Genomic DNA, 18,910 nt, shown 5'->3' on the forward strand with positions numbered 1-18,910 from the left:
GTTTAGGAGGAAGTGAAAGAAGACGCCTCGTGCATCTCTTTGGATTTCACAGTAATTCTCCTCTCGTGCTTCATCTTCGCATCTCCAGTAGACCTCACGGTGTTGTGGACTGCTGGGGGATACCGGCTTAGATGAGTTTTTGGCTGAAGGAACGGAGGACGCTTTGAATTTAAACAGGTCAGTATGAACGGTGTTGTTGATTTTTCCACCTGATATGTCACATTTATAGGGGCGTTGACGTGATTTTAGTCGCTTCTTTTCAACAAAATAATATTTGACAGCATTTAAATAAGTGCGTGGAATTTACATTTGGTCTGTGAAGAATCACACATCCTCGCATTTAGTTGGAGGATTTAGTTTTGTCACTCGGGAGCCTGGCAAAAAACGTTTCCTGGAAACATTTGACAATGGTTTTAGCTGTGTATCCTTCCTACAGCATGATCTCACTGACTCAGGATCCTCATAGACAAGTCTGAACCTAACTGTGTTCCCTCAGCGTATTGGTTGGCTTGCCAGGTTTTAAAATGTAAACAGGCGGTCTAAAACTGATCTATACAGGAGGTCATAAGCCTTGGCGGAACGTTATTTTGTTCAAATGTGCTTATCAGATGACATTGTTTGCGTGCGTGGGATTTTTGCCATTGTTTCCTGATCAGGTTTGATGCTTGAACCACATACATGTAGATCTGTATGACAAGACATACAGGTGAGATGCAGGTGAGCATATCACTGAAACTTGGAGCCATTGAGGAAAATTATTATCCTGAATATTTAAAAATGCAACATCACACTGTCACGCAAACTTGACATTTTTCAGCCCGCATACATCAATTCTGCTTTCTTAAGAGGAAGCGAGATGTGTCATTTACTCTGTTGACAGTTGTGAAGGATTGTTTCTCAGTTAATTTTTTAGTTTATTATAGCTATTTGTACTCTTGGTCTCATAGCGTCTCGGATAATGCATTCTAATGATAGATTGCGGAATTATTTTTTACACTTTTTTGATTAGTTTTTACTGTTTAGTGTTCGTGGAACACACCAGTACTACCCTTGACCTTGTTGCACATTGCCGCCAGTGTGGTTGACTTCATGTTTGTCGTTACCTGCAAATGCCGTAACCCCCCCATCTGTGATGACAGATATTTGCCTTGACTGACTGGAGGCATCGCTGCCACAAACGTCGTGTGTTGCGCACAAGGTTGGGGCTAGCATTGTACAAGCAGTTGTATGCCCAACGTATTAAGCCACACCTTATTATAAAAACAAAAGAGAAGTACAAATACATGACATTGCAGAGATCATTTTACTTATTGCCTGGTGAAGCCATTTCTTGGTGGTAGTTCCTATTTCTTTTTTTATTTCTAGTCTGTGCTTTAAAAAAAAAAAGTAATCTGTCTGGTAGTGTAGACCCAAAACACAGAAGTCTAGTCACACTAGTGGCTCTATGCCATGTGTGCAAACTGGTTCTGCTGCATTTACCCCTCAGGTGCAAGTTTTTCATTTTAAGTTAGGGGTGAATGCAGCAGAACCCGTTTGCACACACGGCTTGGGCTTAAACTGAGTCTGAAGGACAATTTCGATAGAAATAGTGGTGATGACTTCACATTTCATGTGAAGATTTAATCAGTAAGTGCTGATTCTTTCTACCTACAGAGTTGCTGCATGACGTGATGTTTGTTGAGGAAATCTAGCCGTTCAGTTTTATTCAGTTTCTGTTGTTCAGTGTCATCTGTAATTAAATCACTTTATTAATGATTTTTTTTTTTTTTTTTTTTTAGATTTGTATTACAGAGTGGGAGGAATGAACACAAAGCAAGTGATAACACTCCTGATAATTGGATCACTTTTTGTATTTGTTTTCCATCACTGGAACGATGATTTCATTCAGCCAATTAAATATTTTCAAGAGGATATTAAAAGTGAACTGGTGACACCCAACGTTACCCGCTCTTACATTTACCATTGGCCAAAATGTCAAAAAAACATGTCGGCCGAAAAAATCTCAGCCTTCAGTTCTTTACCCTCACATATCAAAACCTTTCTCTACTATCGACACTGCCGCCATTTCCCCATGCTGCTCGATGTTCCTGGCAAATGTGGAGGAGCTGAAAATTCTGGAGATGTCTTCCTTCTGCTGGTCGTTAAAAGCAACCCTAACAACTACGACCGGCGAGAGGTGCTGCGCAAAACCTGGGGTAAAGAGAGGATATACGACGGCGTGCAGATTCGAAGGGTATTCATCTCAGGAACGTCGGGTAATGGTTTTGAGAAGGAAAGGTTGAACGCAGTGCTCAGATTTGAGCAACGGGAGTACAACGACATCCTCCAGTGGGACTTTGAGGAGTCGTTCTTCAACCTCACCTTGAAGCAGATACTCTTCCTGGAGTGGAGGGAAAGAAACTGTCCGGATGTTCGCTTCCTCTTTAATGGTGACGATGACGTCTTTGCCCACACAGACAACATGGTCGATTACCTCAAAAGTTTCAAGGACAATAATGGAAGTGGTCACCTCTATGCTGGATATCTCTTTCCGGATGAAAAGCCTGTTCGATGGATGAAGAGCAAGTACTATGTTCCAGTTCAGGTGCAAGAGCCGGAGGTATATCCTCCTTACTGTGGTGGGGGTGGCTACGTACTGTCTGGCTATACAGCATCGGTCATATACAACATGTCCAAGTCCATTACTGTTCATCCCATTGATGACGCTTACATGGGCATGTGTCTGGCCAAAGCAGAACTCAGCCCTGTTTCCCATCAAGGCTTCAAGACACTTGGGATCACTATTCCATCAAAGTCGGGGGATCAATATGATCCCTGTTTCTACAGAGATCTTTTAGTAGTGCACAGATTCTTTTCAACTGAAATGTATTTTTTGTGGCATAAATTACATGAACCCGATCTGAAATGCGAGCCATAGATAGATCCTATTGTTTTCGTTCGACAGCTACTGTGGCTAGCTGTTTTCCAAAATTACTAGCCGCTCAGTGTTTTCACTAGCCACAATTTTGTTGTTCGGAAATCATGGTCCTCGTTGCAGCGTGGGATTGATTCCGTTTTGGTAATACAGGTGCTAAAGCCCCAACATATCTTTAAAAAGAAAAGAAAAGAAAAAGATTTACAAACTTTTTAAATGTAACTGACCCTTGTCACTGCAGGTCATTATCAAGTATTCAACTCCGATAAGGTTCTACATAGGCCTAAAGCTCCTTTAATATGGAAATATGCAATTCTGTAGTAATAAAAAGTGTGCTAAATTTCCCCTGTGGAGATCAGTAAAGTACTATCTTATCTTAATGATTCAAGGAGATTTTATCTGTGTAAAATTAACTTCCCAGTTATTCATTAAGCAAGTTAATGTTGGGTGTCCTTGGTTGCCAAGGGCGACAGTGTTTATCTCATTGCCACAGGCAGCAGAGGTCAATCGAGAAATAATCACGGTTGAATGTTGGCGATTCCCCAACCAGAATCGAGCATTCAAGGGTGTAACTGTCTCCTTATCCTCCCTGGGTTTTCTGACACCTTCAATATATCTTTGGCATCCACATTATCACTTCAGCAGTCAGGCGTCATCTTCACAACCACCTGGCCACAGTCACATCGGTCGCGAAAACACTGTTCCCACGCAGTGCTCATGGAAGTTGTAGTATCATAGTCTCACTTTGCATTCCGTTTGTTATTTCAGATGCCGTTTGAGAAAACTACAATTAAAAATTTATAGAAAATTCAGAACGCTAAAATGGCTAGTGGGAGTGGCTGTGCTACCCGCTACTGCTGAAATCCACCTACATTTGGCAGGTGTTAATGTCAAGGCGTGTATGCGTACATGAATTTTACTGTTTGCCACATGAGGATCACGTTTGGTGCGCAAATAAAGTTATTTATTTTTGTTACTTTGCTCAAGTCTTTGTGGTAATGTATAGATTTTTATTTTTATATTAAGCCATGTGGGACGTATGTGGCAATACGTTTCTGAGAACCAGCCAGCAACTTGGTCGGTTTTGGGAATTGTCTCTTCAGACTGGTTGTAAAACGTTTATTTGGTCTTTCCAGAAGAAACAATAGCAAGGAATTTAACCATACAGATTCGATGGTTAATAATGGACCATTAGAGTACCATTCATTAGGGAAGAATTGAACCGAAGTTTCTGGTCGTTTTATGTATACACCATGACCTGGATGTCTGAGAGCCTCCTCATGCACATTGACTTGATCTTTGTATTTTTTATATAAGTCTCTCATAGTATATATGTATTTATTAACTAAACAGGATAAAACAGGAAAATTCAATTCACTTAAAATTGTACATATGTAATTATTGTAGCATGTTACTTTCTTTTTCATCCCTGTGCATGAATTGTGGACTATGTTATATGTATTTAGAATGAGTTCACTATAAAAAGTCACTCAGCAGCCTGATAAAAAAAATTATAATTGCCGGTCTAATTGATGTACTGATTTGCTGTTATGTAAAATCCCAGTCTGTCAAATGAGGGAATGTAAATAGAACTGATTTGAGCTGATGCTGAAGTTGACTAACTTGCTCTTGAAATTCAGTCTGGATGTGAAATGTGTTACAGTTGCTCGTTTGAAAAATATAACCATAAAGTTGATAGTGCAACGTGAAAAGTTAATAAGTTACTGAGACGTTGCGCTTAATACACAAATATCTTCCTATAAAGAAAATCATGTTGTGTGCAGCTTTATTTAAATGAAGGGTTTCTGTTCCTTTTTTCTAATGCACTTTGTTGATTTGTTGAAAATAAAATTTGTAGAACATGAAGTAAAGACGAAGTAGTAGAAGACGTGTTATTTTTTTCCAGCTGTCTGAGACACATTAGTACATCAGGCATTCAAATGGGTCTGTTAGTTACTGTATGTCAACAATAAGCACAGTTACAAGCTGACAAAACATAACTTTATTTAAAACCTGGTACAAAACACGGCAAATTCTTTACCACAATACATGACGACAGTATACATCTGCAGAAGAAGAAAATAATGAAAATACAAATGTTTTACATTTTAACACACAAAGCTTGACATCCGTTTTCAGTTTCTGTATTTATTGGTAAAACATGCTTACAGTGTGCTGTAATTTTTCTCACAGGAGAAAAATTGTTGCTGAATGACTTGCATATATTTGACTGCAAGAATGTAGAGTCATTGTCACTTTTAAAATAAACAAGCAGCAAGACTATTTTTTATCACCCACAGTCATATATAGGCTTACACACTATCTGTAGCTAGGGTTGAAACAAACTTTTATTATTATTAGAATTGATTACTAACAAATCTTATGTAATGTAAATGATTCGATTTGGAAAAAGGAGTTTAAAGTGAGCATTCGCTATGTTTATTAACCTGTCATGTGTCAGTGGCAAGTCAGTATTCACATGCACATTGCTGTGTCCTCTGCTACGAATGCGACCCTGCTTCCAGTGTGACAGTGATCATTGCGGACAGTTGACATCTCGTTGCGTGCAGCTGGCACCTTGTCAGCCTTTGAGGTTTTCTCTTTCTTCTTGAATGATACTTTCAATTTGGTTTCCGATGTCAGAGAAACACGGCCGCTCGTCAGAGTTGTACATCCAGCACTGCTTCATCAAAGTGTACACCTGGTGTTACCGTGGGAAGAATGTGAGTTTGAGAGCAGGTGGTGGAAAATAACGTGCGTAGAAAATCATTGACAAAAAAAGACATGTTTTTTTTTTTTTTTTTTTTGTGGTCTATAGATTGACTGGTTTTGTTGAAGTAGAAAAGTGCCAAATAACAGTACATACCTTGGGTGGGCAGTTTGGAGGAACCGGCAACCTCCAGTTGTTCTTTAGAATATTTACCAGATGCATTGATATGGATGTACCTTGCATGTTGTGTCCGATCTCTTGCATGCACAACTAAAAGAAAAACAATCATTCATATTAATTCGGCATTGAACCGAAATATCGTCCATTCATCGGCAATTGTAAACTTCCTCACCCTTTTTGGGTTGCGGTTCATATCACAGTAGGAGAAGAGCTCATGAAGAACGACTCCAAAGCTCCACACGTCCGATTTGTGGGAAAATTTCGACTCATTGATGGACTCTGGAGCGTACCTGCATTAAATTAGGGCACGGCCATCAGACCTCCAGATACTGGGCACAAAATCAAAACAATCTATGGCTTTCAATTTCCATATCATATCATGTTTTGGCATTTTTGTATCACAGTAATTTAAAAAAAAACTTTCAAATTTTCAGATTAAGTTAAATGGACTATTTCATATTTTGTCCATAGACTACATATTACAGGACACAGGAGGAAACGGCTAGCTAAAACTCTGCTATCAGTATCTTTGATCTGGATTTCAGTTTCGAGACTGGAGGAAATCTACCAGAAGATGGGGCTCTCTCCAGGTTGCTTGACGCGGTAGTACTCCTTGTCAAAAGGAATGACCTTGGTCAACCCAAAATCTGCAATTTTCACCAGCGTTTCGCTGGCCACCAGAATATTTCTGGCTGCAAGGTCTCTGTGCACAAAGCGCAGGGTCTGCAGGTACTCCATCCCCTAGGAAGAGGAAATACAGAAGATGAAATTTCAAGGATTCAAGGAATTTTATTTGCCATTTGCAACCACACAGAAGCATGAGATGGAACGTAATTACGCACCCAAGTCAATGATTGTTTCCCATAAGTAACTATAGTATAGAGGTACTAAATAAAAACACTATGGATGAAGACCTAGAAAATTCTCTCTGGGAAATTTTGAAAGGGTTAACCCACATTTAGCACAGTTTGCTTACGCTCAGCACACCTAGCCTGTGAGTGACAGAGTAATGCGCGCATACCACGCATGTGTGTGCGTCCTACAACTCTTAGTGTTAATATCTGTAACTGTAGTAACATAAAGTTACCTGTGTGTGTATGAGGGGAATTTTATGCCAGCGAACTATACTAAAACGCGTGTACAGCGCCTATGCGATGACATCAAACCTCTAACTTGCGCGTGTAAATTCCATTCACTCTCAGTGGACAGACGAGCGTCACGTAGTGTCACGCAGACGCTGCACACGCGTTGTTGCGCATACGTCTAGGTGACCGGTGCGTGACGGGTGAACTATGATGAATAATCATTTACTTTATAATGACGACTTCTGAGTTCAACAGCTGCTTCGTTTCACGATTCAAGCTGTCCATGTATTACCAAGAGAGACGATGTGACAGTTTAGGCTATTTCAGTCACACGTGCTCACGTTTAGGCGTCTGAAGCGTTGGCTTTGGTACAATAGTGATACAAGCCTTAACGCACATAGCCTGAGCACGCCTATTACAACATGTCGAGGTATTTCAGGGACTGAGCCGAAACTGATTAAGAGGCTGTGCGCATTTACACACGAGGTGCACTGTGTCATCAGGACCTGACAGTCATTCATTTTCTCTGTTCTGCAGCATATCTAGCGTTTTTTGTTGTCTGGGTTATTTGTACATTGAGACGAGCGTTCATACAGGCGTCCGCTGCGTTCGCATCCGTCACCTTTCATTGTTCATCGCACTATTTTCAATCTTTGCAGGCGCAAGCGACGCAGTTGCGACGCGGTTAATGCGTTTTAGTATAGTTCCTGTCATAAAATGCCCCTCATAATGTGTGCGGCACATGCAAAAAGCAGCATCCGCCTGTGGCTGTGTGTAGAGTTACAGTTACACACACACACACATGTGCATGTGTGTGTGTAACTGTAACTCTATTTCTGCAGAAGTTCTCTGAAATGACTTTTAGTTTTCAACGCCCTGTTAAAGAAGTTTTCGAGTCCCAGTTAAAATGTTTTTTTTGTTTTTTTTATGTGAATTTGAACCTACATTTCGATCTGACATTATTAATGTTTGTTCAAAAACTTTAAAAAGTACAACTGTAGTATAACTAGAGCATTTGAAGCTGATAATCACTGTAGAAGATTTAGCAAGTGTTTCCATTCAAGTAATACTTTCTAGGATCGTGACAACAAGCATTTACTCAGTTAGTCGACTCTTACTTTACAGATCTGAGAAGCAAAAAGCAGCATCCGCCTGGTGTTGATTTTGTGCCGGTTACTCTCCATGTAGCCGATGAGACTGCCAAAGGGCAAATACTCCATCACTAAACTCATATTGAGACGACCTGAGAGCAAACAAAGCAACAGTGTCAGTTGTCTCCACCAGTAACATTAGGTTACTAAAAAAAATGATGAGTAACAGAATAGGATGTATGAGTCGAAAAAGCAAAAACGCCTCCAACAATTAAAAATAAAGCAGAAGAGAAGAGAAGGCCTCCTAAACAATTTTAACCTGAGTGCACATTATTTATTTTATTTTATTTTATTTTACCCATGCTATAGCAGACTCCTCTGTACTTCACAATGTAGTCGCAGTATAAAACGCTGAGGGTGTTGACCTCCTTCTGGAAGTCCTCCATGGTCGACTGCTTGTTGGGCTGCAGCTTCTTCACCGCCACCAGCTCGCCGGTGTTATCGCCCAGCGGGTCATAGCGGCACAGTTCAACACTGCCAAAGTTCCCCTGAAAAAAGTAGATTTGAGTCACACGACTGTCAGCCAGACCCCAAAAAACAACAATAAATCCACAGAATCAGTTTAACCTGTGCATACGACTACTGCTTATACAAATTCAGAGGGTTTTGACTGCACGTGTTGCCTCACACATACTTTTCCCAGTGGGGAGATGTAGCGCAAGTGTCTCTCCTCAAACAATGTCTGCTCGTTGTGGGTGGGGCAGAGGGCTCTGTACATGGAGTTCTGCGTGACAGGCTCAGTAGCGTGAAGTATCACGTAGTCTGCAATGACACAATCATCAGTGACAGCCTAATTACCTGGAATACTCAAAACTTCCAATGCATTTTAATAAAAGTCTGTCAATAGAAAACACTCACGGTAGAATGAATACAGTGTGTTCTGTAGACCATTGTACATTTAGAGAATACAAATATAATACAGCACAGGAGATTTAGACTAAAATGTATTCAAGGTAAATTGGTGGGTTCTGGTATTAACTGGCTACAATGACTACCAAACCTAATATCATACACATCTTTACCTGAAGTGATGAGGCTGTTGAGCTGACGGATAATACTGCGGCAAGAAGGTCGGATGTCGGGCTGGTAGTCCATACACTGACTGATCAGATCTGCCAACTCTGTCCACTGGGAAGGAGGCAACTGCTGGAAACGCTCATAAAACTGACGCTTCTACAAACAACACACAGTGAACCACACCGTTATTGACTGTTTTATTCTTACCCATCAGTGTAGCTTTCATTGCGTGAGAAACCTCCTCCGTCTTCGTCAAGGTGACTTATGTGAATATGTGTTATTTTCTGAACGGTTTATGTGTTCTTACCCTGAACTTCATTCAGTTAAACCTCTACTGAATCGAGTGTTGTGACGTAGAAACAGTGACCTCTAGTGTGCAGTTTAAACTGACGCTTGTGTGCCAAAGCGATGAGGATCATGTGACTTTGATTCCCGATTAAATATTTAACTACAGTAGTTCATCTTATCAAGACAGAAGTGCGCAGACCTGGTCCAAGTCCCAGCCACGCAACGGGGAGTGTCCATTGTTGAAGATTTCCCACACAGTGGCACCAAAGCTCCATTTATCACACTCAAGGCTCAGGTTGTCTGGGGCCTGCAGCACCTCAGGGGCCACCCAGGGGATCCTGTCCAGGATAACTGGAGAAAGAGGGATTTCATTTACCACACTAGATAATGCATTTAGTGAGTTTTTTTATAATTATTTTTTTTGATCTATCTACGTTCACCTGATCATCAGCTCAGATTAGAAAGATGAGAAGATTAGATTAGATTTACCGTCCTTTCCTAACATGGCCACGCTGATGCCAGGATCGCTCAGCTTGATGAAAGGAGAGCTACCCTGGGATGGGTCACCTTCTCTTGCCAGCAGCAGATTTTTGGCACAGATATTTCCATGAACAATGTTTTTCTCTTCCTGCACGACAGTTACGCCGTTAACATAGATGCATTGCACAGAATGAAGATTCATACCCAAATTAGTGTCTTTTCATTACACTGTGAAGAGTTTATAGTTTAGGTTAGTTTCCCCCTTTTCTACATCAAGACGAAAGTCTTCCTCACCAGAAAGTTGAGGGCCGACGCGAGCTGTTTGGACACGTCAAGTTTCCAGCTCACTGACATGGACTTTCCTCTTTTCAAGTAAATGTCGAGGGCCCCGTACTTGACGAACTCCTGCACCATGATGTCTGTAAGGCACAGCGAGGATTGTTTTTACAGCTTTACGGCTTCAAAACAAACTGTCTGAAACGCTCACCCGCAGTACGGGGACAGAGCCGAGGTCACATGAGGATTTAATGCGACTCATTTTGCTCAGCCTGACGGCGAGATTTAGATTTTTTTACAATTTCATTCGCTCATTTACTAGTTTATCTCAAAAATCTCTGAAAAAAACGTGCTGAATTTTGCAGGAATGAAATGCACATGGACATTTTCTCATAGAAATGATAGTCAAGAAATACTTTTTTTTTAACTTTTAACATACTTTTCACCCCATGAACGCTCACGCCAAACACATGGAGGAGATGCTTGTGCGAAATCTGACTCATCAAGCTGGCAGCTTCAAACAGAGACTGAAAGGAAACAAGCAAAGAAGCAGCTTTTACGTGTTAAATCTGTGACGATCATCAAATATTCAAAAAGCGGTTTCTTTTGTAAAAATCCCACCTCCCAGCAGTTCTTGTGAGCAGAATCAAGCTCTTTCAGAAGAACCTCTGTTGTGTGTTTCTCCCCGTCACGAATGTCAATTTTGTGGCCTTTAAAAATCCGAGTGAAAGAGCCCTGTCCAAGGCTTTCCTCCTTACAGGGAAAGTAGTAGCAGTATTGTATTAACAGTTTAAATCATAGCAGTAAAACTGGTCGAAACACCAGTAGAGGAAGAATTAGAAAAGGATGTGGTAAAACATTAATAGTACCATTTACATGTCTGTTACGGTTGGTATCATGTTGACATACTTACCCATTTCAGGTTTTCATATTTGATCATGTGGAACTGTATGTGACTGAATTTGTTCCTTTCCAGTGTCGGGGAACCCTGAGCTTCTACAGAGCTGCTGTTGCGGATGATGATCAGATTTGTGAGCTCTTCGGGAACATCGGAAAACAAAAATGTTAGTTTTTATCCCATCTCAGATTTGATCATAGAAAAATTCCACAGGATGCCAGTTCATATGAAAATAGCACCTCTATCCAACACATAACATACTCTAACTAGCAAGTATAAAATGCTACAACATTAAATATCTCTTAAGTGGGTTACAAGTTTTTATAATCTTCATATTGTTAATAATTGTTATGGAGCAGATGCAGTTGATACAAATATGTAACCAGCATATAGAACACTGGGGTATAAATTCAAGGACTATCTTATCTTTTAAAGTATCTAGTGATAGCATTGTAGTCATGGATTAAGAAAAATACCTTTTGGGCGAGGAGGACAGCAGCGACCTAATTTGACAGGGACTTCAGCTAGCAGCAGTTTATTGTGTTGATAATAGCTGGTGAGCTCTCTCAAGCTGGAAAATGATTTCTGGACCCCAGGAAGACTGTAGTGCTCATTTTTAATAATGAGACAGTCTTTATAATCAAGTCCAAGTGCCGTCTGCATAAATAAGAGGTTAACTTTTATTGACATTTACTGTAAGCGGAGACATTTTTATAGAGAAGAGTCAAGAGCTTGAGTGGAAGGCAGCTGGAATGAATTTTCACCTCTCGTCCCATTGACAAGTGGGGAGGACTGCCCCTGATGGGTGGTGGTAAATAAAACTCTCTGTCAAACCAGTTATAAATAAAAACTTGTAAAGCCCTAATAGTTTCTTGTATGAGCGGTGAAAAGTCTTCAAGAACCAAAAGAAGTTGTGTTGTCTTGTATCTATCTATCTCCTGTGTCAACATAATGTTGTTTGTGGGTGCCTTTGGGACCTATCGGTTGAGGGGAGGGCCCTCTGTGGGTGTATCCCATGTCTAAGTAACATCCACACGAATGCCAGGTCCAAAGGTTTACCAGAAGAACATTAAATTGTCACAAGAAGGTCAAAGTTATTTAATTCTCCTGTCACTGGTTATAATGTTGTGGCTGATCTGTGTAAGTTTAACGTAATATAGAATATACACACTTTTACCAGGATGTAATCCCATGTTTTCCCACGTTTGAAATTACTTTTGCAAACGTGGGAGTACGCAAATGCTTCTCTGTTACTGTTTTTAAGCCTCTAACGAGAAAAACAAGACACCATCTGCATAGAGATTAACTTAGACACAGAGGCCTGAAATTTCATATCACACTTTTGATAGTGCTTTCACACAGTCACTTTATTTTTCCCTGCTAATCTATCTGCACACTGAATAGAAAAGGTGATAAATAAGTTTTCATCCTGTACATACAAATATGGACTTTACCTGAACACAAACGGTCAGGAAGAAGTTGTCGTAGTCCTTGGGACTCTGCCGGAGAACGAAGGTGCCCCCTTTACATCCGGACTTTTTCAACTTGTTGACTGCAAACTCTGATCTGATCGGTCAAGACACGAAAAAGACATATCTAAAAAAAAAAAGGTGCATGTTCACGTTGGTATGGGATTCTGTGTTTACCACAGTTACTCACGTGATTGGGCCATGACAGTGGTTTTTCATTCCCTCCAGAATGCTTGGTGGGGCAATGTCTTGACAGAAGAAGTGGCTAGAGTCTGTGGTGAGTCTAAAGTAGCCATCGACAAGTGACACAAACGAAAGTGCTTCTTTGAGACTTTGGAACTTGGCTTCCTGTAATTCAAATTAATCATAAAGTTAACATAGAAACAAATGTTTTCAGTTCACAGAAAAAAAAAATGTTATGCTTTATGCGTGAAGTGCTCTGAATGTCTTACCAGTAATCTGTCATCCTTACGCGTTATTGTCACAATCCTTCTATCCTGAGGAACCTGTTCATGGCACACCCTCTTGATACTAATGTCAGTGATTTCTTGGAAGTCACAGAAGGTCTGCCACTCCTAAAAAAAATAAGAGTGTTAATGGTTTTTAGGCGTGTTATTCTATAACATCAATCATATCTGCCTCTCAATCTATTCTAGTCTGTTTCTGGATGTTCTTGATGGTCTGATAACAACCAATTAGCTGCAGAGTCACTATGAAAACAGGAAATTATTTGCTGAGCTCTTCCCTGACTCTTAGTGCCTGGTTCTGGGTACCTGACGTCTATGAGTGTCGCAGGTTTTCCATACGAGTCCAGCCCTGTGGAACTTTGTTGTTTATGAACCACTGCTGGTGACTCTCTGACGAGTCCAAATACTGCTTTTTGGAGTTGTTGGGGCCTACTAGCCATGCTGTTAGCCTTCTCTGTTTGGCTTGGCCTTTCCCCTCTGCATTCACCTTTTGCCTTTATTTTGCCTTCTCTGTACTTTATACCTGCTTTGTCTTTTCACCTGATCTGTTTGCCTCTGGAATCCACTTGGATCTCTGACAGTTTCCTCTGCACAGGACAGCTAACATGGCTAGATCCTTTATATATACATATATATTATTTGTATTTTGTGTACTTTTGTTTAATGGTTTGGTTTACGTATGGTTACTTTTGAGAAATATGTTCATTTTATTTTATGTAATGTGTTTTGTAATTTTTGTTTTCTTGGTTGACAATTGGTTCTCAATGTTTTGTGTGTCAAAAACGAAATTCCCAGGGTGGCGTCGTTGGTTTGTTCTATTTCAAGTGGGGCAGAAAACCGTAGCTCCACCAACAGCATACTCTGCCCACACATGGGTGGCTACATGGTGACATCATGAAGCTTTGTTGGTTTTGTTTTGCATGAAAATAGTCTATGTTAACACAGATTTGCGTTAAAATACATTTATGTTTTGCATGATTGCACTTGGCACCACCATTTTTAAACTTGGCTTCAATTTCATAACTCCAGGACTGCAGGTTTAGCATGGAAAGGCAGAAATGGGGACTTTCGGAAAAGGTTGATGCTTCCTGATTGAGTCTGACCCGATTTGTCGCATCTCTATCAAGTGACGTTTGAGGAGACAGCTTCAATTACATAAAGCGTTACAATGATCTTACCAGGACGTCGTCAGAATGAGGATTTCCACTGGTTTGAATTCCTGTTTCCCCAGTGACTCGCACGAGAGAGAAAGCCGACTTTGAGTGCGAGGCAGAGTAATTCACCCGAAAGGTTTCACTTCCCAGCGAAGGCTCAATGCCAGCCAGTTCGATCAGGTACTTGAGTTTCAAGCTGCACTCGTCTACTGAGCAGTTGCCGAGCTTCTTCAAGAAGCGCTTGAGGGTGTTTCGGATTCGGAAGCGGTCCAGGCGGCTTCGTTTCTGGATCTCGTGACGATGTGACTTGGGAAGACAGGATTTGTAGCTGAAGGGGGAAGAGCGTTTGGTTTGGTTTCAGGGTTGCAAACTACGACAAATACAACTAATCACTGTAGGAGAAAGGAGGAAACATTCATTGTGTAGGAATTCAGGCAAAAAAAAAAAAAGAAACTCTATCCATGCAAATACCTGACAGTCTTGCAGACCTCTCTGACACTCTGATGGCGCTCCTTAGCCATTCTCCACAAGTCCAGCACAGCAAGGCCAAGGCATTCCTCCTGGGCGCTCAAAGGGGGGGCTACCCCTGCCTCGCTGGCAATGAAGTCACTTCGCAACTAAGCATGAAAGAAAATAGATTAGTGACTTAGTCTTTAACGTATGAATAATGCAAGGCCATGAATTGTGTGAACCGTGCAATATTCGATCTTTTACTTTTACACTGCACAGAATCGAAAACACTTGTACTCATTACAAACTACTTTAATCATTATTTAAACTGAAAGCTTATCAAAACATTTTCCTTCTCCAAGCACGAGCAGATAATATCAAGCATGAACTTGATTTGTTTCGCTGATAAGGTTTTGCAATATTTTAGAATATAAAAACATTCAGTGAGTCAATTCCTGTCGGTGTTGAATAAATGGATCATTTTGCACTTCACCTGAGCAAAAAGATAATCGATGACGCTGTAGTCGAGCACCGGACAGATTCTGTCTCTGGTCAAACTGTAGCGGAACGATGTTCTTGTTCCTTGTCCAAGCCAGTTTCCAAAGAAAAATCTTGGCACATAATAAGAAATCCGTTACAGACTGTAGCACAGACATAAAAATTAAACCAAGCTTTGTAGCAGTTCCTTCTGAGACTGATTTGAACACACACTACTGTCCCTCAAAGACATGAAAAATTGATTTGGTGCAACGAGCATTCATACTCAACATAGGACAGAAATTAAATCCATTGACTTTCTCTGGCCTTGTTTGAACATTATCTTGATTAATAAAGTATTTGTTAAACAGATAAGAAATAATCTCTCCAATGCGACATTCGTGTAAACCTGTGACTGTTTTTTCCTTCCTGGTACAAATCTGGGTTATCTCACGTGCATATCTTTCTAAAGTAAATGAACCCATTTTAACGTACCTGACTCTAAAGTGGACATGTACGTTTTCTTCCGTGTCAAACACGTGTGACGGAGGATACCAAAATGACAGATCGGAAGATGCCAAACCAAAAAGGCTTTGGTATACTGGTAAGATTCCTGGAGAAAGAAAAAAATAAACATTGTCTAGATATGGCTGGACATTTATAGGTAACTATCGCTTTCCAAAAGCTAAAGGAGCAAACATTTTCTTTAGCAGCTAACCTTTTGTGATAACACATTTGTAAGAGAATTTCAGGCACAAAATACACAATACTATGCAGTTTTATGCACAAACGTTGGCATCAGCCACAAGAGGTTCAATTAGTTGCTGACTTTTGTCATTAAAATCTTACCACATTTTTTCCCTGCTTCGATGCAGACGTTTTCTGCGGATATATGTCCAGATGAAATGTGTATTGTTGTCTCTTCCTTTGTGCCGGGAAAGAAGTAGAGGTGAACTTGTAAATTGAGGGCATTGCTTGAACTTGACCTCTGGCTGCCCCCGCGGTCTCTGATCACCAGAGGTGTTGACTCTTCCTCACTGTGATCCATGGGTTCGTCTGAGAACAAAATTAACAACTAAACGTCAAGAAAACCACACTGAAAGTGAGTGACCGTCTTTAACAAAATATTCAGTATCTTTTTGGAAAGCTTGGACTAATATCTCCTCTGACTCTGTTTGACTTCTGTTTCCAAATGTGTCCATTGAGATCTTTAGGTATCAATTAAAAATGCATGTTAGGACAAAATGCATGTAAGAACTTGAAGCAGCTTTCCGGTCTGCAACTTGGTTCCAGGTCGAGAGTACAGAAATCAGTGGTAAATATTTGTTTGTCTGATTAAACCCAGTAGGAAAAAAGCATTCATCATTCAAAATCACCTTCAAAGAAGAGGAATAAAGGAGGTTGGAATGGGGGGGAAATAATTAGTATTCATGTTTTATGAGCTGATTTTACAAAAATTATTTATATTGAAACTGCAAGTCTTTTAAAAACATAAAGGTGTTGGTGCAATATTAGATAAATGTGAATTTCTGTAAAGCTGATTTGATGGCTTCGCATTAATTCACATTATAAAATCATCACCATTACTCACTACACTTAGTCAGGGAGATGTAGCCATGCCACACTCCCAGCCACACAGGCTACCACTGTTCTTTAGAAGTGGCTCATAATCTGCTCAGTGACGTCATGAACAATTATAGAAAGCCCCGTTTACTCAGTCAAAAGTTTTAATCAAAGGTCAGTCATCAAGAGGTCTCAGCAGTGTCTGTACTTCCTGACGTCTGTACTTCCTGGATGGGTAAGGACGCCTCATTCGTCCTGAGAGGCTTCTACAGAGAGTGTTGTGTCTGGTTGTGTGCAAACTGCACAGCTTCAGATAGAAACACCCTGCAGTGAGCGGTGTGCACAGCAGAGAGGATCATGGGAGATAGGACCCCCAGGGCATGTAAGGCCTGCCTTATTTGCCTTCTCCAATGAGGTAAAATCTTCTAGCCCTCCAACATTAACATGCACAATAGAGATGGGCATCGCACATCAACTGAATCAGTTGGAAAAAGATACCAGTTCATTTAAATAACCGGTATCTTTTTCCAACTGATTCAGTTCAGCTATATCATTAGCCTTAATGCTTATCGATTCCTATCGATACTTTTCATTCCGAATCTTTACTTCCCGGTCCAGCGTTAACGCACCTAAAAGTTGTTTGCCAATCGCCATAAATTAACAAAAGAAGAATCTTTACGTCGAAGCACATCATTCCCATCACATGACGACAAGGAAGACGTGATGGTGGAGAGGCTGAAACAGTCCAAAGTGTGGCTTCACTTCACCAGAAGGGACTGTAAGCGTGACATGCAACTGATGCAGCATAATTTCAAGCAACATGCTGAAGCATTTGTCAACGACGCACGTGTTAAATAACGAGAGACCCATGTGTTTGGCAAACTCCGGTCAACAAGTGCAGCTGCCGCCAAGTCTCACTAGTGAGGATCCAGTGGCCAATTCCTCAAGTTTCTTACACAAGCTCTTATATCTTGTTTAGAAACTCAATTAAATTGCTGTTGTTGGCATCGGTATCAATAAAATGCCCACCCCAACATACAATGACCTGCCGTACAAACGCTGCACAAACCACTTTTAACCTGGACACTTGCCTGACAGATATGGCACGACTATTTGTTTTTGCAGAGTCTTTATAAATATATTCATGCTCTCTGTGGTAATTTGAACCACTGTCATCGTTACCCATTCCAGTAATAGACTTTCTGTGTATATGACAGTAATGATGTGCACTCAGTACACTCAGCACACAGTTAAATCCTCTGTACCTACAATTGCCTGTGTAACCTTCATTCGTTGTGCAGGTAGGTATTCTGCATAGTTGTGAATGTCAATAACAATGTACAGTTTGGGAAGCTTTTGTGTATCACGTTCTCATTTCATAAATATTAAATAAGTTTTCCCCCTATATTGATGAATACTAAGAGACTGTTGAATGTGAGCATCTCCTGCCGGTTCCTGATTGCTGCTCATTACCTGCGTTGCTATGGTTACAGCCAAGTTATGTAACGGCAATAAAAAAAAAGAAAAATTATAAAAATAAAACTGTGGCAGATACAAATGCAGAAATAGATTCTTTTTTTCTTCAAGAGCTACGTAAACTTGTAAATATGACAAACCAATTAAATTTAGACCAATGACACACTGCTGATAGGACAAGTTAGCAAGTAAACCGTTACAGAGATTAACAATTTAAGTAAATGTAAATTTCATGTAAATGTCACAAGTTCCTGTTCAAACAGCATTCAGTTCACTGCAAGCCATGTAAACATCACGTCCTTAATATCGTCTAAACCAAGAACAGGCCTCATACCCACTGTTTATAAATGACATGCGGGGATTCCCGCAACATGTTCTGCCGTGGACTGACAGCACGCACACAATTCACAACACTATGTGACAATACGTAACGTTGGTTCACGTTTTCTTTCCTTTTCTTAGGTTACACTGATATTAACATAGATTGGATGGCTGTCACTGAAAAAAATGAAAATAACCAAAAGTAAATAATATTCAGTCAGTATAATTGATGACAACGCGCTTTAGCGAATAACAGCCAGGGGTGAAGCTGAGAAGTAGCTAAAACAGAAAGCGAGCACTCTATCCACTCTGTAATGTAAAGTCATGTCCACACTCAGCAATTTTAAGCACCTATTACAAATAAAACACACCCCGTTCCCTATTTCAAGACCCGAACACAAGCATCTCCATATGTTACCCTTACGTGTGTGTCACGAAGTCCTCATTTCATTACTCGGTTTGTTCCTGTTGAGCAAGACCTTCTTCTTTGACTTGTGCGCTTGTGCTGTCTGCGTGTGTGGAAAGGAAGTCGAA

The 18,910-nt window shown here is 40.5% G+C and overlaps 2 protein-coding genes across 2 annotated transcripts; one reads left to right on the forward strand and one right to left on the reverse strand.

Moving 5' to 3' along the window:
- LOC125009341 (N-acetyllactosaminide beta-1,3-N-acetylglucosaminyltransferase 3-like) lies at positions 1–4,787 on the forward strand. The gene is made up of 2 exons (XM_047587232.1): positions 1–177; positions 1,779–4,787. Exon 2 carries the CDS (start codon positions 1,802–1,804, stop codon positions 2,915–2,917), a length of 1,116 nt encoding a protein of 371 aa, XP_047443188.1. The 5' UTR covers positions 1–177; positions 1,779–1,801; the 3' UTR covers positions 2,918–4,787.
- Positions 4,788–4,893: 106 nt separating this feature from the next.
- On the reverse strand, positions 4,894–18,910 carry jak3 (Janus kinase 3 (a protein tyrosine kinase, leukocyte)). The gene is made up of 24 exons (XM_047587231.1): positions 18,801–18,910; positions 15,866–16,072; positions 15,512–15,629; positions 15,033–15,150; positions 14,561–14,706; positions 14,114–14,417; positions 12,921–13,043; positions 12,659–12,816; positions 12,454–12,565; positions 11,476–11,656; positions 11,015–11,139; positions 10,723–10,854; positions 10,541–10,628; positions 10,120–10,244; positions 9,835–9,973; positions 9,545–9,696; positions 9,063–9,213; positions 8,675–8,802; positions 8,339–8,528; positions 8,008–8,132; positions 6,373–6,545; positions 5,977–6,094; positions 5,781–5,894; positions 4,894–5,615 (listed from the first exon to the last, which is right to left on the reverse strand). The coding sequence occupies exons 2-24, from the start codon at positions 16,062–16,064 to the stop codon at positions 5,496–5,498; spliced, it is 3,339 nt and encodes a 1,112-aa protein (XP_047443187.1). The 5' UTR covers positions 16,065–16,072; positions 18,801–18,910; the 3' UTR covers positions 4,894–5,495.

Source organism: Mugil cephalus, chromosome 6, assembly GCF_022458985.1.
Source record: "Mugil cephalus isolate CIBA_MC_2020 chromosome 6, CIBA_Mcephalus_1.1, whole genome shotgun sequence".
Classification (NCBI taxonomy): domain Eukaryota; kingdom Metazoa; phylum Chordata; class Actinopteri; order Mugiliformes; family Mugilidae; genus Mugil; species Mugil cephalus.